At 42.2% G+C, this 23179-nt stretch overlaps 1 protein-coding gene across 3 annotated transcripts in view; it reads left to right on the top strand.

Moving 5' to 3' along the window:
* The window catches only part of Bltp2 (bridge-like lipid transfer protein family member 2), a 37164-nt gene that overhangs the window by 568 nt on the left and 13417 nt on the right, over positions 1–23179 (top strand). Inside the window, exons 2-26 of one of the 3 annotated variants that reach the window (XM_013152119.3) lie at positions 329–458; positions 1125–1174; positions 1457–1604; positions 1942–2060; positions 2286–2346; positions 2476–2665; positions 3201–3324; positions 3482–3606; positions 3842–3909; positions 4240–4385; positions 5616–5734; positions 6007–6170; positions 6307–6565; positions 7808–8013; positions 10272–11364; positions 11900–12091; positions 12233–12435; positions 12554–12672; positions 12779–12999; positions 13969–14159; positions 14396–14495; positions 14625–14827; positions 16259–16553; positions 19292–19449; positions 19713–19919. In XM_013152119.3, coding sequence (XP_013007573.2) covers positions 329–458; positions 1125–1174; positions 1457–1604; positions 1942–2060; positions 2286–2346; positions 2476–2665; positions 3201–3324; positions 3482–3606; positions 3842–3909; positions 4240–4385; positions 5616–5734; positions 6007–6170; positions 6307–6565; positions 7808–8013; positions 10272–11364; positions 11900–12091; positions 12233–12435; positions 12554–12672; positions 12779–12999; positions 13969–14159; positions 14396–14495; positions 14625–14827; positions 16259–16553; positions 19292–19449; positions 19713–19919 — 4891 coding nt within the window. Of the gene's footprint in view, positions 1–328; positions 459–1124; positions 1175–1456; positions 1605–1941; positions 2061–2285; positions 2347–2475; positions 2666–3200; positions 3325–3481; positions 3607–3841; positions 3910–4239; positions 4386–5615; positions 5735–6006; positions 6171–6306; positions 6566–7807; positions 8014–10271; positions 11365–11899; positions 12092–12232; positions 12436–12553; positions 12673–12778; positions 13000–13968; positions 14160–14395; positions 14496–14624; positions 14828–16258; positions 16554–19291; positions 19450–19712; positions 19920–23179 lie in introns of those variants that run through there. The other 2 variants (XM_013152120.3, XM_063251172.1) reach the window with 2 other exon arrangements.

Below are 23179 nucleotides of genomic sequence, written 5' to 3' on the forward strand. Positions count from 1 at the left end.
GCACATTTGACGTGGTTGCCTCCGCCTTGAGTCCTGTTGGGTCATTGTGTTACTTCAGGTTCTTGAGGATTTGAGGAATTGCCTTTTTTTTTGTCCCATTCTTTGAGGGTGGAGATGTTTATTTGGTTTCGTCTGGGTGGAAGAGTCATTCGGGGGTAGGGTCCTGGTTAGTGAGCCTCAATGAATGTACTGGAGAGGTTCTTTCGGAGACTGCAGATTTGCCCAGAAAATCTAGCTGTAGAATACTATTCTGAAAGGCCTTCTAGCACCAACTGAGGGTATGGGAACCTTGGGAGAACGTCCTATGAACTCAGGGATTTTTCTGTAGGTGGCTTGTAGTACGGTTGGCCACCAGGTGGTGTCAGCGGAAGCTGCAGGCGGAGTTGAAGATTGGCTCCTTCCGCTTTTTCTGGATTCAGAATGTCAGCCTTAAGTTTCAGCAGCACCAGCAAACGGTGGTGAGTTTTGGGAAACACCTTGAAGTGAATGGGGTGGGGATGGTGGAGAGGTTGATCCAGTTGAATTTCAGCCTTGAAGTTCCTAAAAAAAAAAAAAAAAAAAATTCTGGTAACTTTCCTAGTTAACCCCATCCCTTGCTATTTCTTTGCTAAGATAATTTTAGAGCCGGTTGGGGGAACACTGGGATTGATGCAAGTTGTTCAGTTAAAAAATGTTAGTAGGAGGGCTGGGGATTTAGCTCAGTGGCATAAGCACCTGCCTTGCAAGCAGGCGATCGTGAGTTCCATCCCCGGTACCGATAAAAATGAAAAAGACAAAAAAAAAAAAAAAAAAAAAAATGTTAGTAGGGCACTAAGTGTCCAGGGCACAAAAGAAAGATACTGAAGTAAAGCTAGCTGGAGCTAGAAAAGTATACTGTTCTAATTTAAGAGGGGAGGCAGGATAGCATATCCAAAAGAGAATAATCAAGTTCAACTAACATCATTATGAGGAACTAGATCTTAACTGCTAAGCAGAAAACCCTTAGAAATGGAATGGGCTATATTTAGTAAATGGGTGGATATCACTTCCTCCTTTTCTGTGACCCAGAACCCTTCCTGGTTTGTTGAGCTGCTCACTGCTTACCTAGCAACTAGGGTACAGAGCTTTCTCCCACACTTTTTTAGGAAATTGATAACTTGTGGATTTCCAGCAAACTCCTTAGCCATGATCTGCCGTGAGTACCTCATATCCTTATTTCTCCCCTTGGGGAATATTATAGGGTTTTCACAGAATTCGATTCTTCTACGGTGTTGCCTTAGCCCAAAAAGGGAAAGATGTTTTTACTGGAGTCTACTTATTAGTCTGAGTGCTATTTCCTGTGAGACAGTTGTTGATTACTGCTTGGAGGCTATCCTTTGCTATTTGAGCTATGTTTCTGGGGACATTGGAGAGTAAATGTGAGGGAGGACTGGTGACTGCTATGGAGGGATAGCATTAAGGTTTCTCTTTTGAGCAGACACTATGTGGCCTTGTGCTTTGGAGAAGTACGCATCAGAACGGACCTACAGAAGGTTTCTGGCCTGTCTGCTCCATTCTCACAGAGAACTGGGGTGGATCAAAAAGAACTGTCTTTCAGCCCATCCTTACTGAAGATCTTCTGTCAAGTGAGACTACTACTTTTTTTTTTTTTTTTTTTTTTTTTTTTTTTTTTTTTTGGAGACAGGGTCTCGCTATGCAGTTCAGGCTGGCCTTGAGCTCAGTTTGTAGTGCAGGCTGGTCTCGAACTCGCAGCGATCCTCCTGCCTCAGCCTTCCGAGTGCTGGGATTACAGGAGTGCACCACCACTCCTGACTGTATTCTTCACTGTATTCCAGGGAGATTTGGCATTGGAGTTGTGGGTGGATTTTTCTACCATTTTGTGGGCATAATGGTAAGATCTGCCTCTCTCAACTGAAAAGAAAGGGAGTTGCCTCGACATTAATTTTTGTTCCTTCCTTTCAGCTATTCTCCATTCATGTAGATGCTATAAACATAATGGTTCTCAAGGTGGCTACCTCTGAGTCCTTGTGGCACATTCAGATCAGTAGAAGCAGATTTCTTTTGGATAGTGATGGAAAGAGGTAAGGGCTGGGTGCAAGAGGGTCTAGAGTCTCATTCTTGCCTTGGGTTGCTTCAGGGAAGATGAATATTAGATTCTCCTCATTGTCAAAGCATCAAGTTCTCATTCTGTGAACTTTGAAGAGTGGTCTTTCTGCTTGCCTTGCTCTTTCTTGCCAGCAGAGCTTGATTGGAGGTAAATGGTAAGCAAAGAGGACCAACTGCTTTTAATCTTTTCTTTTTCCTAGGCTAATCTGTGAGGTGAGCTTATCTAAGATCAACAGCAAAGTTCTGAAGAGTGGTCAGCTGGTGAGTGTGCAACTGTAATTCCAGTCCCTCATTTCCTCCTACAATGTAAAGGCACTTAGGGCCTGTATTCTAGCTTCTGTGTCTTTGTGGGTCCCTTATGAACATCTTAGAGGCTGATTTTCCCTGTAGGAGGACACCTGCCTAGTGGAACTCTCCCTGGCTCTAGACCTGTGTCTCAAGGTGGGCATCAGCAGTAGACACCTGAAAGCTATCACTGTGGGTATATGGACATTCCATGCTGAACTACATGAGGGCCTCTTCCATAGTCAACTCCTGCGTCAGGGCCGAAGCCTGGTATCCAAGCCTGTTTCTTATTCAGGTAAAGCCCCAATCATTGTACTTCCTGGTTCTTTTGGAAGTAGTAAAAGACAGTGGTTCCACTATTTATTTAAGTTTGAGTTGTTAGTCATCATGGCCTTTGACACTGAGGATAGAGGAAATAGGGTGTTTGTAATGAGTAAAAAATTTACATTTAAGTGGATACCCATCATAAATTACAGTTGTACTTTGTGTTTTTTATATTTTCTCACTAAATCCTCAATCTTTCATAAATAAGGAAACTGAAGCCCAAGATGGTCAGTTAGATAAATTGTCTAAGATTAGTAGTCAAAATGAGATTTAAATTATTTGGTGCTAAAGTCCATATTCTTTCCTGCTCCCATGCTATTTGTTTTTTAGAATCTGGGAAAGGGAGTACATCAGGTACCTTGTTCTGTGGTATATTTGCCTGTGGCTTTGTATGGGCATTTTCTTAGAATATTTTATTTGGTAGAATTTGGCCAAAGAAGGAGGACTTGGAGAAATTGAGAGTGTTAAAGATGGATGGCTCTTAAGTTATTCATTCATATTCTCAGAGGTGACAGAGAACTTGGCTGAACCAATGCTTCCTGGTCTGTACCTCCTCCAGCAGCTGCCAGACCAGGTGAAGTTGAAGATGGAGAACACAAGTGTGGTCTTGTCCATGAATAGTCAAAAGAGGTGAGGTCTTTGTGACACAGTATGGAGAATGATAATGTAAGCTGTATGCTGCTACATATAACCAGTGTAGCAGATGCAGTGATCTTACCTGTAAGGAGAAAGGAAGCAGAAAATGGCGTTCCGTGTCTTTCTAAGCTAGAATCTTCTCTCTGGCCAGGCACCTGACTTGGACACTGAAGCTGCTACAGTTCCTCTACCACCGTGATGAGGATCAGCTGCCTCTGAGAAGCTTCACTGCACACTCTGATATGGCACAGATGAGCACTGAGCTCCTACTGGAAGGTTCATGAATAGGGGTACTGGTACTGACAGAACAGGAAAGACCAGGCAGTCTCTTTGCTCGTGTCCTACACAATCTCCTTAACTAAACAGCAGCATTGAAGGGGGAAAGGGAAATGTACTGAGAGAAAATAGCCCCAAATGACAGTGTTGGTGACTGCCTTGCCTTGGTTTGATTCTCCTAGTTTTACTTGCCCTCACTTTGCACTCCTCTAACCTGTCTTCTAATCTTCTATAGATGGATTGTTGCTGTCCCAGAGTCGCCAGCGCATTATCTGCCTCAACTCCCTCAAGGCTGTTGTGCAGGTATAACTGTAGTATCAAGAATTGTTCCTTTGCCGGGCCTGTGATGCACATCTGTAATCCTAGCACTTAGGAGGCTGAGGCAGGAGGATTGCTGCCAGTGTGAGGCCAGCCTGAGATACAAAGTGAGTTCAAGGCCAGCCTGAAATGCATAGTGAAACCAGATCTCAAAAAGACCAAAAACAAACAAACAAAAAAAGCAAAAACAAAAGGCCCTGGGTCTGACATCCAACACCAAAAGAAAAAACAATTGTTCCTTTCTCCTCTGTCTCTACAGTGTTACTAAGTTAATGAAATAAAACAAGCCTACAGTTCTAGTTTTCTCATTTTCAGGTGACCACTATTGATCTCTCAGCCTCTCTACTTCTGAACACATGTATCATTCATTACCGGCACCAAGAATTTTCTCACTGGCTGCACATGGTAGCATTGGAGACTCAAGGGTCTAGTTCATCTGTCCTTAAGCAAAAGAAAACAAGGTCTGTTTAATCTTTCTTCAGCCACAGTCTTATCAGGTGAATTCTTTTGGTACAAGTGGCATCTTGTGTTAAATATGTGTTTGATGGTTTGCTACTTTTCTAAATCTTAGTCTCGGAAGCAATTCTGTTTTATTTATTTTATCCATTAGATCATACTCCTTGATGGCAGGGAGATGTGTTCATTTTGTTTTCTTAGTACCTTACACAAAATAAATATTTGTTGAACTGAATTTAAGTGATAGAGTCTTGTCTGCCGTAGGTTTTAGGATGACAATGGCTAAACTGTGGAACATTTTTTCTCTTTGTATAGTACTTCCATTGTATGGCACATAGAACCTAATGGTTTAGAGATGGTATTTTTTGACTTTATTAGGTTAAATCTTTTGATATGCCAATGTTCACTATGTTGACTGAAAATGGCAATTTCAGCCAGGCGTGGTAGCTCACGCCTTTAATCCCAGAATTTGGGAGGCTGAGGCAGGAGGATCGTTGCAAGTTCGAGACCAGCCTGGGTTACAAAGTGAGCTCAAGGGCAGCATGAACTGCATAGTGAGATCCTGTCTCAAAAGACAAAAAAAAAGAAAAAAGAAAATGACAATTTCATGGGGTTCAACTTAATGTCTTTCTGAGGTTCCTGCAGATTACATTGGCAGAATAGGGGCTGGGGATTTAGCTCAGCGGCATACATAAGCGCCTGCCTTGCAAGCAGGTAGTCTTGAGTTCGATGCCTGGTACCGATAAAAACGAAAAAGACAAAAAATAAAAAAAAAATTGGCAGAATAGACCAAGTTTAGTCTAACTTTCTAGTCATAGCCATTCCTAAGAATTACATCAAAACCAAATTCTCACCCTGATTTTGGGAGCTTCAGCAATCTGCTTCATGGTAGGAATTACTTCTTTATCAAACAATGATGTGTTAGCTTAGTGCATGCCTGTAGTTGCAGCGTCTGGGAGGCTGAGGTAGGAAAGACTGCAAGTTTGAACCTAGCCTGGGAAACTTAGTTTCTTAATGAGACCTTGTCTCAGAATAAAAAATAAAAAAGGGTTAGGTGCCAGGGATATAGCTCAGTGGCATAAGTACCTGCCAGACAAGTACGGGGTCATGAGTTCAGTTCCTGGTACAAAAAAAAAAAAAAAAAAAAAAAGGATAGGTTTGTAGTTTAGTGTGAAAGTCCTGGGTTCAATGTCCTGTACTGCAACAGTAATAAAAATAATGTCTTATCTCTGTAGAATCTTCCCTCAAATCCTGGCTCCTATTATCTTCAACACCTCCATCTCCAATGTCAACATTTCCATTCAGCTTGGAGATACACCACCTTTTGCCTTGGGATTTAATTCCATCTCTCTGGGTAAGGCTCTGGGATAAAAATGAAATAAGAATTAAAAGGGACCATCAGAGCTGGGTGTGGTAACACATGCTTATAATTCCAGCACTCAAGAGGCTGAGGCAGGAGGATCACTGTGAGTTTGATGCTAGCCTGGACTACAAAGTGCGCTCAAGGGCAGCCTGAACTGTGTAGACAGACCCTTTTTGAAAAAAGACCAAAAAAAAAAAAAAAAAAAAAAAAAGTGGGGGGACCATCAGAGCTTAATGGAACTTTTCTTCTCAACCTTTATTCAGATTACCAGCACCTCAGGCCACAAAGCATCCATCAGCGAGGTGTCCTAACTGTAGACCACCTCTGCTGGCGTGTGGGCAGTGACTCCCATATTCAGCGGGCACCACACCCACCCAATATGCATGTTTGGGGTGAAGCACTTGTCCTGGACTCCTTCACCCTGCAGGTGAGTAGAGACTGGTGAGTAGGGGCTTTTATAGCTTCCTATCCTGACATGCTTAAAGCACTGAGCATTTCTTGGCATAAGGGAATCACAAAACTTATCTATATGCTTTTAGTGAGTTCTTCTGCTTCTTTTCTAGGGTAGCTATAACCAGCCTCTGGGGCTGTCCAGCACTCAGTCAGATACCCTTTTTCTTGATTGTACTATTCGAGGACTTCAGGTAGAAGCATCAGACACTTGTGCCCAGTGTCTGTCTCGTATCTTATCCTTGATGAGTCCACAGCCTGGGAAATCAGCTATCTCTAGGGACTCTTCATTTGTGGATGCTGTGACATTACTGTGGAAGGTGGATCTGAAGGTAGAAGACATGAACTTGTTCACTCTCTCTTCTCTGGTTGGTAAGTGAGACAGGTAGTCTGTGCTAAAATGAGTAGTGTATTTTCTCTTTTTTTTTTGGTCTTTTTCGTTTTTTTTATTGGTACTAGGGATCGAACTCACGACTGCCTGCTTGCAAGGCAGGCGCTTATGCCGCTGAGCTAAACCCCCAGCCCTAAATGAGTAGTGTATAACAAAGCAGATTGTGCTGGCTCAGTGTGTTCCTTCTCATTTAATGAAGCTGATTATCTAGAATGTTTCTAAATTAGAAACATGAGTTGCTGGTAATTTTTATGTAACTTGGGTTTTTGCCATTGCTTTGTTTGTTTTTGGTTTTTCTCTGGTACTGGGAATTGAACCCAGGTCCTTTAGATTGAGCTACATTTTCAGCTCTTTAATTTAAGACAATGTCTTGTTAAGTCACTAAAATTTCTCAGGCTAGACTTGAATTTGTAATTTTTCTGCCTTGGCCTCCCAGAATACTGGGGTTACACATCATTGCTTGCTGTTTTTTTTCTTCATTGCCCCACCCCCCACCTTTTTTTTGTTTTGTTTTTGCACCTGGAGCCTTCACACTGAACATTGTAATCCTCAGTCAGCTCTTTCTATTTTGAGACAAGATCTTGCTAAGTTGCTCAGGGATCCAACTCACAACCACATGCTTGCAAGGCAGGCACTTATGCCACTGAGCTAAATCCCCAGCCCTGCCTCAGTTTCTTAAAGTGCTGAAATTACAGGCATGTCACCATGTCTGGGTATATTGCTATTTCCTTTTTTGTTTGTTTGTTTGTTTTTGAGACAGGGGCTCCCTGTGTAGTTCAAGCTGAAACTCTGTGTGTAGCCCAGAGATCCTCCACCTCAGTGTCTCAAGTGCTGGGATTTCAGGCATGTGCCACTACACTTGGCCTATTGCTGGTTCTTAAGGGCTTATGAAAGGCAGTTTTTAAGCATGACATGAAAGAACAAGATTTAGCCTTGATGTTTTCAAGAGAATGGGTTGTGTTACTTTTTATTTTTCTTGTCTGTTTAGTCTTAGATAGTAAATGATACATTTCTGGGCAGTTTGTAGGAGTTAGAGAACTTCTTTGGCTCTACCAGATTTAAAGAGGGGAAAGGAAAAATTTCCCTTAAAAAAATGGAAAATAAACATAGGGAAGCCAGAATAAAGATAACTAAAATAGAGGGAATAAGTAAGAATGGAGAATGATGGGGGAAGTGGTATTTGAGAACTGAGAACTAATGCTCACATGGTTTCTGGATGTTAGGTGCTTCCGAAGTACGACTGGACACACTGACAGTCCTGGGTAGTGCTGAGACATCCCTTGTGGGGATTCAGGGGTTTGTGCTTGCACTGGTAAAGTCAGTCACAGAGAAGATGCAGCCGTGTTGCAAGGCTCCTGACATTCCTGCTCCAGTGCTCCGTCTCTCCATGCTCTCCCTCACCTATCACAGCAGCATCCGCTCTCTAGAGGTAATATGCCCGTGGAAAGGCGGGGCCAGAGAGATCCCTCCTCGCTACCTAAAGCCTATCTCATTCTTTGAAATATCTCGTCAGAAAAAAAAAAAGACACTTGCTGCCTTTCTTTTTGGGGAGCTTGTTCTGTACATTTTTAGTTTTTTTTTTTTTTTTTTTTTTTTTTTAACTATGGAATTAAAAATATATGCAAAACTAGAGACTTTCTTACACCCAGCTTCAGTAATTATGAATTCAACTTGTTTTGACCAACTTGTTTAAGTTATACTCGTACCAGTTTCCTCTGTCCCAGGCTCTGGGATTATTGTTACTGTTTTGTGGTATTGAGAATTGAAACCAGGGAATGTGAAGTACACTCTCAGGCCTTTTATTTTTCTTATTTTAAGATAAGTTGTCACGTGGCTGGGGATTTAGCTCAGCGGCATAAGCGCCTGCCTTGCAAGCAGGCAGTCGTGAGTTCGATCCCTGGTACCAGTAAAAAGGAAAAAGACCAAAAAAAAAAAAAAAAAGATAAGTTGTCACTAAATTGCCCAAGCTAGCCTTTAACTTGTGATTGTCCTGCCTCAGCTTGCTAATAGCTGGTGTTAGAGACATGTACCTGGCAAGGCTCTCGGATTACTTTGAAGATGTTAGATGTGTAATTTCAACTGTAAATACTTTAGTATGTATCTCTGAAAAATAAGGAACTTTTAAAAAATAATGATCTAGTTGGGTGTGGTGGTATATGCCTGTAATTCCAGCACTTGAGAGGCTGAGGCAGGAGGATCACCTTGAGTTTGAGTTTGAGGTTAATCTATACTACATAGTGAGTTTAAGGCCAGCCTGAACTATATAGTGAGACTTTATTCCTCCTCCCCCCCAAGAATAATGTTTTGGACTAGCTATGGTGAAGGCTGAGGAATAGGTAGTTAGTTTGATGCCAGCTTGAGCCACATAGCCAAAACCATTTCAAAAATGATAAGAAAAAAAATCTGGTGTCATTTTCTTTTGAGAGCTAGAAGTGATCTGAAGATAGGAGCAAATTTTTTATTTTCATTTTTATGTTACTTTTTGAGATAAAGTCTCACTGGGTAGTTCAAGCTAGCCTTGAACTCACCTGTCTAGCCTAGGCTGGCCTAGAAATCATGGCAGTCCTCCTGTTGCAGCCTTCTGAATGCTGGGATTACAGGTATATGCCATGGTGCATAGCAGAAGCAAGTTTTGAGAGGCTTCCCAGTGTCTTTCTCATACAGGTATGGAATAGAGCCCCCCTTCCCCAATGGAATCCAGGGCTTTGACATTGAGCCACATCCCCAGCCACCCTCAGCCCTTTTTTTTCACTTTTTGAGACAGGGTTTCACTAAATTGTTAAATTGTCCAGGCTGGTCTGCATGTGTTTGTTTTGTTTTCTTTTATGTGAGACAAGGTATTGCTGTGTAATCCAGACTGGTCTTGAATTCACTATGTAGTCCAGGCTTGTGGCAATTTGCCTTCCTTGGTCTCCTGAGTGCTGGGATTACAGATGTGCCTTACGATATCCAGTTGTGTCCAGGCTGGTCCTGAACTTGTGATCTTTCTGCTTCAGTCAAACAAGTTTTGAGAGGCTTCATAGTGTGTTTCTCCTTTGGGTGTGATATGTAGGACACTTTTTCTCAGACTTCACATTTCTTTGGCAACTAAAGAGATTCTTTCTTTCAGAAAGTGGAACTTGAGAGAATATTTCTGTCCTAGAATTTTAATTTTTCCTATGCACTTAGATGCTCAGAACTGACTTTGTTTTTCAAGCTGACAAAGACTTTACTCCTTCTTTGAGGCCAGAAGTCAGTTGCTCTGCTTAATGGATACTTTTTATTCTACTTTTTAAGAATTAAGTCAAGATGTAATCAGTTCATGAAGCACTTCAAATTGCAGTGGTTATTAGAGTGTTAATAAAATGGCAACTCATGAGCAGAAACATGAAACCAGTAGATTTATTGAGTACCTGCTGTGTGTATAGTGAGTGTATTATAATAGATACTTAAAAATTAAAACACATGGCACCTATTCTGAGACAATTTACAATCCAAATGGGGAGATTATAAAGGGTAAGTGCTAGTAATGTGAGGTAAGTGACAAGTGGTAACTTAGTATATTAATATTAAGGGGAACAAAGGAAAGCAGTAATTAATGTAGTTATTCAGGAAAGATTTCCTGGTAGAGCTAGTTCTTGAGTAATCCCTGCCATCTCTACTATTCTGAGATATAGTGACTGACACATCCTTTTCTCTTCTGTAAAGGTTCAGTGTGGTTCAGGGCTGACCTTACTTTGGAGCCCCCCTGATCATATGTACCTGTACCAGCATGTCCTGGCCATCCTGCAGTGCCGAGACCTACTGAGAGCCACTGTGTTTTCTGAGACTGTTCCATCCCTTGCACTGGAGACTCCAGGGACCACTCCTGACACAGAAGAACATCTCCCTGAGCTGTCTCCACCAAGGCGGCTGCTAAACCTGACACTGGAGGTGAGCACAGCCAAACTGACTGCCTTTGTAGCTGCGGACAAGTTCATTACCTTGGCTGCAGAGAGTGTGTCACTGAATCGGCATGGAGGCTCATTGCAGGCTTACTGCCCAGAGCTGGCTGCTGGTTTTGATGGCAATAACATCTTCAACTTTAAGGAGGTGGAAATACAGCTGCTCCCTGAGCTCGAGGAGATGATTCTCCACCGGAACCCCTTTCCTGCTCTGCAGACCCTCCGGAACCGTGTTTGGCTTCTCTCCCTTGGCTCAGTCTCAGTGGAGTTCCCTTACCAGTATGACTTCTCTCGAACTCTAGATGAAGCTGTGGGAGTTCAAAAATGGCTGAAGGGGCTGCATCGAGGGACTCATGTTTGGACGTCTCCAAGCCCTGCCCCACTACCACCTGATTTGCTCTTGAAAGTTCAACACTTTTCATGGGTTTTTCTGGATGACATTTTTGAAGTGAAACTTCATGATAACTATGAACTGATGAAGGATGAAAGTAAGGAGAGTGCAAAAAGGCTGCAACTGCTAGATGCCAAAGTGGCTGCCCTTCGGAAACAGCATGGGGAGTTATTGCCAGCCCGAAAGATTGAGGAGCTCTATGCCTCTTTGGAACGCAAAAACATAGAGATCTACATCCAGCGCTCTCGTCGTCTCTATGGCAACACACCCATGCGTAGGGCATTGCTCACATGGAGCCTGGCAGGGCTAGAGCTAGTGGCTCTGGCAGATTCCTCCTTCCATGGGCCTGAGCGTGTGGTAGAGCAGGTTCGAGAGCTGGATCCCAGCAGCCCTTTTCCTGCTGAAGGAATAGATCTTGTCATTCAGTGGTGTCGCATGCTTAAGTGCAATGTTAAGACCTTCCTAGGTAAGTAGTACTTTTAGGAGCCTGTTGTTGGCTGGCTGAGCTCCAAGAAGCTGAGTGGTTATAGAGGAACTAGTATTTTTGGGAACTGTGGCTGTTTTTGAATGGGTGGAATGAGAAGAGTGGACTTCCCTTTTTCTTTGTTCCTGAATTTTACCCAGAAACCGCTTAACTGACATAAAGGGACAACTAGCACAGTCATCTTTGAGGTTTTTGTGGTCCTTGGATCTCAGTGCCATGCCTCTCACCTTCTCTAGGATCTCTGTGACCTTTCTAAGTTTTGCTCCTTACCAGTTACTGGGCCTTGTGTTTTTTTTTTTTTTTTAATCGGTACGGGGGATCGAACTCATGACCACCTGCTTGCAAGGCAGGTGCTTATGCCGCTGAGCTAAGTCCCCAACCCCCACTGCTGGGCCTTGTTTACTCAGTTGAATTTGTAAATACACACGGCTAACAGGAATGGCAAGGGGGAAAAAATGCCTAGGAGTGCTAAGACAGCCTCTTAAAATGGTCATGTGCATATTCCCTGTAATAACAGTTCGGATCAGAGACTATCCACGGTACTTGTTTGAGATCCGTGACTGGAGGCTGATGGGTCGACTCGTGGGCACGGAGCAGAGTGGTCAGCCTTGCTCTCGTAGACGACAGATATTGAACTTGGGACTTCCATGGGGTAATGTGGCAGTAGAGAGAAACATGCCCCCACTGAAGTTCTACCATGACTTTCACTGTGAGTAGAGAGGGTATTTGGTTTTGCTGTGGGATATTTGCGGTGGCTGGGGTGGAAGATAAGTTGAGGCACTTGTGGAATGAAGGTACTAGAGCCGGTGACATTCTGTTATAAGCTGTATCATTTGTTCCTCTGTGCCAGCGGAAATCTTCCAGTACACGGTGGTGTGGGGTCCATGCTGGGATCCAGCCTGGACATTGATTGGCCAGTGTGTGGACCTATTGACCAAGCCCTCAGCGGACCCCAGCCCACCCTTGCCCTGGTGGGACAAGAGTCGTCTTCTGTTCCACGGGGACTGGCACATGGACATTGACCAGGCGAACCTGCACCAACTGGCTACTGAGGTGAAGGGTCCCTTGGGTCCTTTTCCTGTTAGAGGGTATAGTTGGGGCCTGTACAGCAGGTGTGGGTACGGGGGTGGTTCTCTTATGCGTATCTCTCAAGTTGTTGGGATGGTTGTAGGACCCGTACAATACAACTGAAAACATGCACTGGGAATGGAACCACCTTTCTTTTCACTGGAAGCCTGGTCAGTTTGTGTTCAGAGGTGACTTGGATATCAATGTGAGAACAGCTTCTAAGTGAGTGGCACGAGGGGTGAGGGTCTCAGGTGGAGGGAGAAGGGAAGAACCAAGGGGGGAGGCAAGTGACCAGGTCACTGAGGGTTGGGGCTCCGTTGTGAGGCAGGTATGACGACTGCTGCTTCCTTCACCTGCCTGACCTCTGCATGACACTGGACCTGCAGTGGCTGTGCCATGGGAACCCCCATGACCACCATGGTGTCACTCTGAGGGCCCCAGAGTTCCTGCCTGAGGTACCCTTGGGCCAACTCCATGACTCCTACCGGGCCTTCCGCTCTGAGAACCTCAATCTCTCCATCAAGATGGATCTGACTCGACCCAGTGGGAGTGAGATTTGGGTCTGGGGCAGTGGAGAGGGAGGGCATGGAGGATGGGCTTATTCTCTGAGGACTTCAACTTAAAGGAAAAGAGAAGATAGAAGGGCGGGGGAGAATATGGATCAGGAAATTTTCACGGGGAGAGAGGTTTGAATCTCTTTAGACCACTGTTAGCAGTACCATAAATTGGCCAGGCATGGGGGCACATGCCTGTAATCTCTGTACTCGGAAGGCTGAGGTAGGATGATCGCTTTGAGTTTGAGGCCAACCTGGGCTACATAACGAAACTGTTTCAAAAAGACAAAACAAAAAAACAGTACCATAAATTGGATGGCTTATAAACAACAAACTTTTTTTCTCATAGTTTTGGAGTCTAGGAAGTTTAAAATCTGGATACTGGCATCTTTTTTTTGTACTGGGAGTCAAACTCAGGACCTTGTGCTTGCCAGGCAGGTGCATATGCCATTAAGCTGTATCCCAGATCTGGGATACTGGCATCTTCACTGTCTCTGGAGGGCCAGTCCTTATAGATGGTACTTTTGTGCCTCATAGTAGAAGGAGCTAGTGATTTCTTTTTTTTGTTGTCTTTTTCGTTTTTATCGGTACCAGGGATCAAACTCACGACTGCCTGCTTGCAAGGCAGGCGCTTATGCTGCTGAGCTAAATCCACAGTCCCGGAGTTAGTGATTTCTGTTTATAAGGGCATTAATCCCACTCAGGAGGGCTCTGACCTCATGACCTAATCACCTCCTAGAGGCTAATTTCTACCTTAGGGTGTAGAATTTCAGCAAAAGAATTTAGGGTGGGCATATAGCCATAGGTGAAAACAAAGAGTTGGAAAGAAGATAATTCTAGGGATGATGAATATGAGGTTGGGTATTGTTTGGTTTTTAAACTTCTAAAAGTTGAAGCTAGGGAGAGATTTAGTTATACCTCTATTTCAACAGTAGCTAAGATACATCTATTCTTTCCTTTGCAGCAATATCCCAGCCCCGAATTCTGCTATATAGTAGCACCCTGCGCTGGATGCAGAACTTCTGGGCAACGTGGACTAGTGTCACAAGGCCTATCTGCAGAGGAAAGCTCTTCAATAACCTGAAACCCAGCAAGAAGAAACTTGGCCAGCACTATAAGCAGCTTTCCTGTACCGCACTTTTTCCCCAGCTGCAGGTTAGGCTCTAATGACTGACAACTTCTGTTCCCCTTCTCCTCTTTTCTTTTTTTTGTGGTACCTGGAACCTAACAACCTTGTGCTTGCCAGGCGGGTGCTTATGCCACTGAGCTAAATCCCTAGTTTTCTTTTATTTTTCTGTCTTTCTGTCTGTCTGTCTGTCTGTCTGTCTTTATTTCTCACATTGGATCTCAAATCATCCCCTTTGTTTAGTCTGATGCTTCGCTGTTGCCAGGTGCACTACTGGGCTTCATTTGCCCAGCAACGGGGCATCCAGATTGAGTGCAGTCAGGGTCATGTCTTCACTTTGGGAACTCAGCGGCTTATACCTCAAGGTAAAACCAAAGACTGTCTTCATTTCTTCTAGCCTGTTCCTTGTCCGTTTCTCCTCTCAGTTTTATTGCTCTCTTAATGACTTAAATTCTGAACTGTTTTGTCTGGGCTCTGTATGCCTCTTTTCGTAGCAGGCACAGTGATGCGGCGCCTCATTTCTGAGTGGAGTGTGACCCAGATGGTTAGTGACTTAAGTCAGGTGACTGTTCACCTGATGGCGTCGCCCACAGAAGAGAATGCTGATCACTGCCTTGATCCCTTGGTAACAAAGACCCATCTGATGAGCCTGTCTTCCCTCACCTACCAACGGCATAGTAATCGTACAGCTGAGGAGGTACCACCTGACATAATCTATTACCTTAGTTACATTAGTAGATATCTCAGTCTGCTTGAGCTCCCTTAACAAAATTCTGTACACCACATATGACTCAAACAATGGAAATTTATTCGATGAAGTTTTGGAGGTTGACAGGTCTAAGATCAGAGTGGCAGCAGGATCTAATTCTGATGAGGACTGTCTTTTCCGTTTGTGGATGACTTAGCTTCTCTTTGTGTCCTCAAATGAGGGAGGAAGGGAAGAAGAGAAGATGCACTCAGGTGTGTGATGTGTGTGAAAGTGCCTTGATGTCTCTAATAAGAACACTAATCTTCGTCATGAGGAACCCACCCTTGTGACCTTATCTAAATCTGATTATAGCACTTCCCATTGGCGTATACCATCACATTGGGGTTTAGATCTTCAACATACGAATTTGGAGAGCACCTAATTTAGGCTGTAGAAGTAGAATTTAAGTTTCTGGTAAAGTTCCTAGCGATAAACTAGCATATGTGTCATTTATAATATACTGTATAATATAATATCCTTAGAAGCCAGGTGTGGTGGTGCATGCCTTGTAACCCCAGCATTTAGAAAGCTGAGGCAGAAGGATTGTCGCAAGTTCGAGATCAGCCTGAGCTACCAAGTGAGCTCAAGGCCAGCCTGAATTGCATAGTGAGACCCTGTCTCAAAAAGACAGCAAACCCACAGAAAACAAAAACTCTTATTTAGCTGCTTCAGCATCCCCTCTACCCCGAACTATATGTCTAGCCCTTTTTATTTTTAAAGGTTGAGACAGGGCCTTGCTAAATTGCTAAGTTTCCCAGGCTTAGCTTGAACTTGTCTTCTACCTTAGATTGTAAGAATTGGTATTGCTAAGATTATAGATATGCTCCAACACATCCAACTTCTTACCATCTTTTAGAAGATTTGTTTTCTCTCTTTCCTTCTAAAGTAGTCTCTTGTCCAGAAACCAGAGTAAAAATTTGTTATTAGCACCAAATTTGGTGCAGACTTTTTTCCCCTTTAGGGAAAAATTTTAAGTTGAAATTCCGAGTCATTTAAAACACATTAGAGCTGGACATGGTAGTGCATCCCTGTAATCCAAGTATCCTGGAAGGTTGAGGCAGAGGATCTCAAGGTTGAGTACAGCCCAGACAACTTAGTGGAGCCCTGCTTTAAAATAAAAAAGATCTGGAAGTATAGCTCATTGCAAAGACTTTGGATTAAATCCTGGTACTACAAAAAAAAAAAAAAAAAAAAAAAGTAAATAAAATAATACATTAGGTATCACCAGGATGTAATATGCATAGTAAGACTACTTAGTTTTTCTTTCTCCAGAGTCTTTCCTTCTCTTCCAGAATGGACTTTTTGTTCTGTTCTTATTTGTGGGTTAGAAGTAGTGAGAGAATGTTCATTCTACACTGAGGTCCTTTTCCTGTTTCTTAGGAGCTCTCTACTCGAGATGGGGATCCTGCCTTTCACACCCACCAACTGTACTTGGTAGATTTACGGATTTCCTGGACAACCACCAACCGGGACATTGCCTTTGGTTTATATGATGGCTACAAAAAAGCAGCTGTACTCAAACGTAATCTTTCTACTGAAGCCCTGAAGGGTTTAAAGATTGACCCCCAAATGTCAACCAAAAAGCCAAAGCGGGGTGTCCCAAAGAGTACCCTAGCATCACCTCATGTTGACACTCCTAGCTTCAGTGGACAGCCTGATAAGGGGTCATCAGGAGGTAGGTTGGGGCAGACAAAACTCTGTATAAGCTTTAGGTTTATGATGTTTACCAGGGCTTGGATGAAGGTTTTTAAAATGGTGAAATTTAGTATTCCATATCAGGCCACTTTAGCCTTACATGCTAAGGCATCAAAGGGCCTGATCTGATAGTCCTAGGAGGATTAGAATGAGTAGCAGGGCCAAAACAGGATGTATGAAAGAAAGAAACTAAAAGATTAAGAGAATTCTTCCCCTCCCGTTTCCTTCCCTCTTTGTTGTTTTGTGCTTAGCAATTGAACCCAGGACCTTGTGCATGTTACATAAATTCTCTGTCTCTGATTAAGATTTATTCATTCACTGAATTACGCATTCAGAGTCATTATAACCTTTTTGGAGGTTAATAATATATCAGACAAGACCATTGACTGTCTTGGAAATGCAGACATTAGAAGCTCAGATACTAGTTTGTGATGAGACATAACAATTTCATTCTGAAAAATGCTTTGTAAGAATGTTCAAGAGGGGGCTGGGGCTTTAGCTCAGCGGCATAAGCACATGCCTTGCAAGTGTGTGGTCATGAGTTTGATCCCTGGTACCGATAAAAAAGAAAAAGATAAAAAAAAAAGAATGTTCAAGAGAAAAAACAAAAAGAAGGTTGAGTGGTGGTGCATGCTATAATCAATCCTAGCACTGAGTTTGAGGCCAACCTGGAACTACATAACAAGACCTTCAAAGAGAAAAAACAAAAGGTGTTCAAGGGAGCCGTGCATGATAGGGAGGCTGAGGCAGGATCACAATTTCAAGCTTAGCCAGGCAGCTTAGTGACACTGCAAGACCTTGCCTCAAATAAAAAATAAAAGGAGAACTGTAGTTGTAGTTCAGTGTGAAGGCGTTAGGTTCAGTTGCTACAATTGCTAACAAGAAAAAGTCAAGAGTACTAAAACCTCATAGAATATAGTATAAATCAGTGTTAGGGTGTGTAGAAAGGCTTCACAGAGAATGTGGTAATTTTAGAGAGAAGGCATAATAAATATAGAGGAACACAAGTTTCTAGGGAGTTTGAGAAGGTTGTGAAAAGTGATTACTGCCACATAAAAGGAATGAAAGAATATGGTAGTTGTTTCTGACTGACGTGAAGGAAGGAAGGAATGTAATCAGGGAAGGGTTCCTAGACATTTGAACTGTACCTTGAAGGCTTAGTTTGATTTGAACATGTAAAAATGGGGAGGAAAGGCAAGCAACACAGGGAATAACCTTTTTTTTTTTTTATTTTTAAAATTTAAAATTTTTTTGAATAACCTGTGTTAATAATGGAGTTGACAAAGCTCAGTATGTTCAAAGGAGAGTGAAAACTTGGATTTAGTTGAGAATAACAAAGGAATAACAAATGGAATGTGGAAAGGGATGATGGAAGTAGAAAGGGAGGATAAAGGAGGATCATCACAGACTCACAGGGCTAAGAAGCTTTAGATCTTTACTCAGTAGGGAATGGTAAAATGCTGAAGGTTTTGCATAGGGTTGTGTCATATTAGAGTTTTACTTTTAGGAAAATAAATCAGGCAGGGGAATATACGAGCATTGGAGAGGAAGAAACTGAAGGTGGAGAGACAAAGTAAGAAACTATTATGGAGTCTTAAGTAGTAAGAGCTAGAACTAGGTAGACAGCAGTGGGAAAGGTGATGGGATGAATAGAAACATTATTTTGCTTGTAGGAGGTGAAATAGAGCCATAGGCTAGATACAGATTTGGGGATATTGCAGGATTGTTGAGTTCAGATTTGAACATGGTGAATTTGTGGCAGTAATAGAATAGTTAATAGGCCAAACGAACAGCTGGAAATGAGATTCTAAAAGCTCGGGTAGAGATACAGAGGTTGGGAATTTCAACATAGAGCTGGGCATTTAAGCCAAACATAATAATTGTTTACCATGTGGAGGGTACTCTGCAAAAACATTTTTATGTGTTTCGTTAAATTTTCATCAAAACCTTAAAGATAGTATTAATTTACAGACGAGGATAGTGAGACATACTGATATTAAAAGCATGCTGTGGGGCTGGGGATTTAGCTCAGCAGCATAAAGGGCTGCCTTGCAAGCGCGCAGTTGTAAGTTCGATCCCTGGTACCGGTTAAAAAAAAGCATGCTGCTAAAAGTTATAGTCGAGTATGTGATTGAGATAAAATCTAAAACACAAGCAGAATAGTCTACTGCAGACTGTCCTCTGGTCTTTAAGAAAAAGAGAAAGTTGGAAAGGAAGTGAAAGAAAAAAATATGCTAAAAATGGATTTTAGGGGAGACTAAGATGTGGGAGACTGAAGAGGGTCTAGAGATACAGTCATAGAAAGCAGCAAAGATAGAGCACAGTGGCACAGATAACAGTGAAGTAAGTGGTCTCAAGTGGAAAGGAGGAGTCATAGACTAGCAGCGTGTAAAATAATGTGAAATGAGAACAAAATGGTGGTGATGGTCGTAGGAAATCCCAGAGTAGTCGTGAGGTGCCTAAGAGAAAAAATGCTGTCACTTACCTTAGAAAAGTTGCTGTTGGGAATCTGTTACTTCATTAACACATGAAAATAATGAAGTGCCAACCCTTATTTAACCCTCAGGAGTCAAAAGTGGGGAGGAATGGAGTTCCAGGATGAGGAAGATGTATCCTAATTCTTTTCTACCTAGAGAAATTGCAGGTTTGACTCTGGATGTGTTCTTTCCCTTTGAGACAGTGGCCTTTCCCCACTTCCTATTTATTTGCCATTGTTAGGTGCTTACATGTTGCAGAAGCTGATTGAAGAGACAGATAGGTTTGTGGTATTCACAGAAGAGGAATCAGGTATGAGTGACCAGTTGTGTGGCATTGCTGCCTGCCAGACGGATGACATATACAACCGAAACTGCCTTATTGAGTTGGTCAACTGCCAGGTACTTTTTCTTTAATAGAGGACCCCAACATTGAGCTAGATCATAATCATATTGTTCATCTTCCTTTACCTCTATATAAGAATGGATGGGTAGAGCAAAAATTTTCCACTTTCTGCAGGTAGCATGAACAATCACTTCCATGTCTAAAAACCATGGAAGTGAAGCTACCTCATCCAGAATTAAACTCAGCTGCAGTGGTTGATATAGTCTTAGTAGCCTTCTTACCTTTCTTGATGGCTTAACTGCTTCTATGTCTGGCATAGATGGTTCTTCGTGGAGCAGAGACAGAAGGCTGTGTCATTGTGTCAGCTGCCAAAGCCCAACTTCTGCAGTGCCAACACCATCCAGCCTGGTATGGTGACTCTCTGAAGCAAAAAACATCTTGGACTTGCCTGCTGGATGGCATGCAGTACTTTGCTACTACTGAAAGCAGCCCTACTGAGCAGGATGGCCGGCAGCTCTGGCTAGAGGTTGGTTAGCAGAACTGGAAAGTTCCATCATATCCCAGTTTTCCATGGTTATCCCCACCCAGTAGAATAGGAGGAAAAATCTTGATAGTACCTATTATTTAACAGAATAATAAGACAATACCTGTAATGTGGGCTATCTGTGGTCTGTAAGCATATATTGTAGTACTTTTGGGGTAGGGGGAGGTACGGTGGATGGAACTCATGACCTCATGCTTACCAGGCAGGTGTAGTACTTATTTTTAATGTCATGGTATTCTGTTCATTGAACTTCCAGCTCTAGAGTGAAATGAGTTGGATCTTTTTTATTCTTCAAGTTGATCCCTGTTAAGGGTTATCGCTAACCAATGGCAGGCAAGAAAGTAGCCTGTATATCTGAGTTTTCATTTTCCAGTATTGTCCCCCAGTACTGAAGGTTAAACTGAATGGCACTCTAGTACTCTTGGGAGTTTTTTGGTTTCTCTGGCCACAGGGTCTCACTATGTAGTGCAGGCTGGCCTTGAACTTATGGCAATCTTGCTTTAGCCTCCTGAGAGCTGGGATTACAAGCATATGCTGCCATGCCCCACAATATGTTTTTCATCCAAAAAATGATTTTGAACAGTTCATTTTAGGTATATATAATGATCACATTCATCATGGGAAATTTATACCTGTACATGTTACATTTGATTTTTTTTCCCGTTTCCCAACCTTCCCTTCATTCCCTCCATTACAAAATTTTCTATTTTTTCCGTTCTCATTTTTACTTTTCCTCTCTCCTACTCCTTTCCTTTGTTCCCCTTCCATTTGAACATTTTCTTCCTGTTTCACAATATCTGTTTATATACTTTGGTTCTTATTATTTACACTTTTGGTTTCTCACACCAAAGGAACAATGCAGTATTTACATGTGTGTCCATTTTATTTCACTTTAAGAGTATGGTCTCAAGGTGCATCCATTTACCTAGGAATATCTCAAGCTTATCCTTATTAATGGCAGAATGGTACTCCATTGTATAAAACAATCACATCATCTTTATCCATTTACCAGTTGATAGGCATTTGGGCTGTTTCCAAACTTTGGCTATTACAAACTGTGGTGGTGTGCATATATCTCTGTGGTATGTTGCTTGTACTTCTTTCAGTAAAATACCAAGAAGGGGAATAGCCGGGTCAAATGGAACCTTTAGACCAAGTTTTTTGAGGAATCTCCACACTGATTGCACCAACCTGCACTCCTTCCAACAATGGAGAAGTGTTTCTTTTTCCCCATATTCCCACCCACATTTGTTATTGGTTAATTTCTTAATAACAACTGTTCTTTCTGGAGTGAGATAGAATCTCAATGTTGTTTTAATTTGTATCTCTTGAATGAAAATGATGTTGGAGCCGGGTGTGGTGGCTCATGCCTGTAATCCCAGCACTCAGGAGGCTGAGGCAGGGAGGATCGTTGCGAGTTCAAGACCAGCCTGGGCTACAAAGTGAGCTTAAGGCCAGCCTCAACTGCATAGCGAGACCCTGTCTCAAAAAGACCGAAAAAAAAATGATGTTGAACATTTTTTCATATATTTATTTGCCATTTCTACTTCTGAGAAGTGTCTATTCACTTGAGATGCTCATTTTTGGATTGGGCCTTTAAATTTGGGATAGGTCTGATATTTTTTCAAGTTTTTTATAAATTCTAGATTATAGTCCTCTGAGGAAGGGCTGGCAAAATTTTCCTCATGGTGCAGGTTATATGTTCATTCTTCTGGTAGTTTTTCTCTTTTTCGAGGGGGATTGGTGGGTTTCTCTTGCTGTACAAAAGCTTTTTTAATGTGGTGAGATTTTAGTTATTGATTCTTTGGAGTAGTTTCTATGCAGTCAGGGTTTTGTTCAGAGAATCTCTGCCTATATCAATGTCTTTAAGAGTTCTACTTTGTTTTCTAGCAGACTTAGTGTTTCTGTTTGACTGTAGATTTTTTGATTCATTTTTTATTTCAGTTTAGTGCATGTTGAAAGATATGGGTCTAATTTTAATCTTTCGTGTGTGAATAGCCAATTTTTCCAGCACCATTTATTAAAGAGGCTGTCTTCATTCTAGTGAATGTGTTTGGCAACTTTGTCAAAGATAAGGTGGCTTAACTATGTCTGTAATTGTTCCTGTATCTTCTAATCTGTTCCATTGATCCTCAGGTCTTTTTTTTTAAAACCAGCACCACGGGGATTTAGCTCAGTGGCATAAGCGCCTGCCTTGCAAGCATGCAGTCGTGAGTTCGATCCCTGGTACCGGTAAAAAAAAAAAAAAAAGAAAAGAAATAACAGTTTAAAACCAGCACCATGCTGTATTTTTTTTTTTTTCCACTATGCTGTATTTAATCATGGTAGCTTTGTAGCATAATTTCAAGTCAGGGATTGTGATGTCCTCTACCTTGCCTTTGTTGCCTAGAATTGCATTTGCTATTCTAGGTCTCTTCTGGTTCCAAATGAATTTTAGGATTATTTTCTCTAATTCTGTGAGATGTGCTGTTCGGATTTTGATTGAGATTGCATGAAATCTGTATAACAGTTTTGAGAGGATGGCCATTTTTACTATATTGGTTTTTTCTACCTAAGAGTAGGGGATGTCTTACTGTTTTTCTCTTCCTCTTCTTTTTCCTCCTCCTCCTTTTTTTTTTTTTTGTAGAATAGGGAAAAAAGAGAGGCTAGGTGGGTGACTTTCGGGTTGTTTCACCTCATTGCCCCCTCTGTTTGCCTTTGGTGATATGGATGTCTGTGATTGCATTTTGTTTAAGTGTCTTCTAATTTTCTGTTTTATTTTACTGTATTTGATTTGATTTGATTTGATTTTAATTTATTTAATCCCTGGATTGGTGCTTATAAATCACCTATGATGAATAGCTTTATTGCTATTATTTAGAACCCTTAGGTAATGACCACTTCTGAGATGTCTTCCAGATGTAGCTGTCTTTTGGATTTTGAGAGTATTGCAAGAGCCTACCTCTTCATCTCTTACTGGGATGAGAATTTGCTGCCTACTTGGCACAGGCTCTGTTTTTCTTTGCTTTTTTTTTTTGAGATAGGGTCTTTCTATGCAGTTTAGGCTGGCCTTGAGCTCACTTTGTAGCCCAGGCTCATCTCAAATTGGCAATGATCCTCTGCCTCGGCCTCCTGAGTGCTAGGATTACAGGCATGTGCCACCAGACCTGGCTGAGCCCCCCTGGTTCTTTGGCACTGGCCTATAGTAGTATTTTTTGTGACCCTTAGGCAATCTTAGTCTTGGTACACCAGGAAGAACAACT

This window comes from Cavia porcellus, unplaced genomic scaffold, assembly GCF_034190915.1.
Source record: "Cavia porcellus strain 051 isolate PalLab524CR breed Dunkin Hartley unplaced genomic scaffold, mCavPor4.1 scaffold_6, whole genome shotgun sequence".
NCBI classification, from domain to species: Eukaryota; Metazoa; Chordata; class Mammalia; order Rodentia; family Caviidae; genus Cavia; species Cavia porcellus.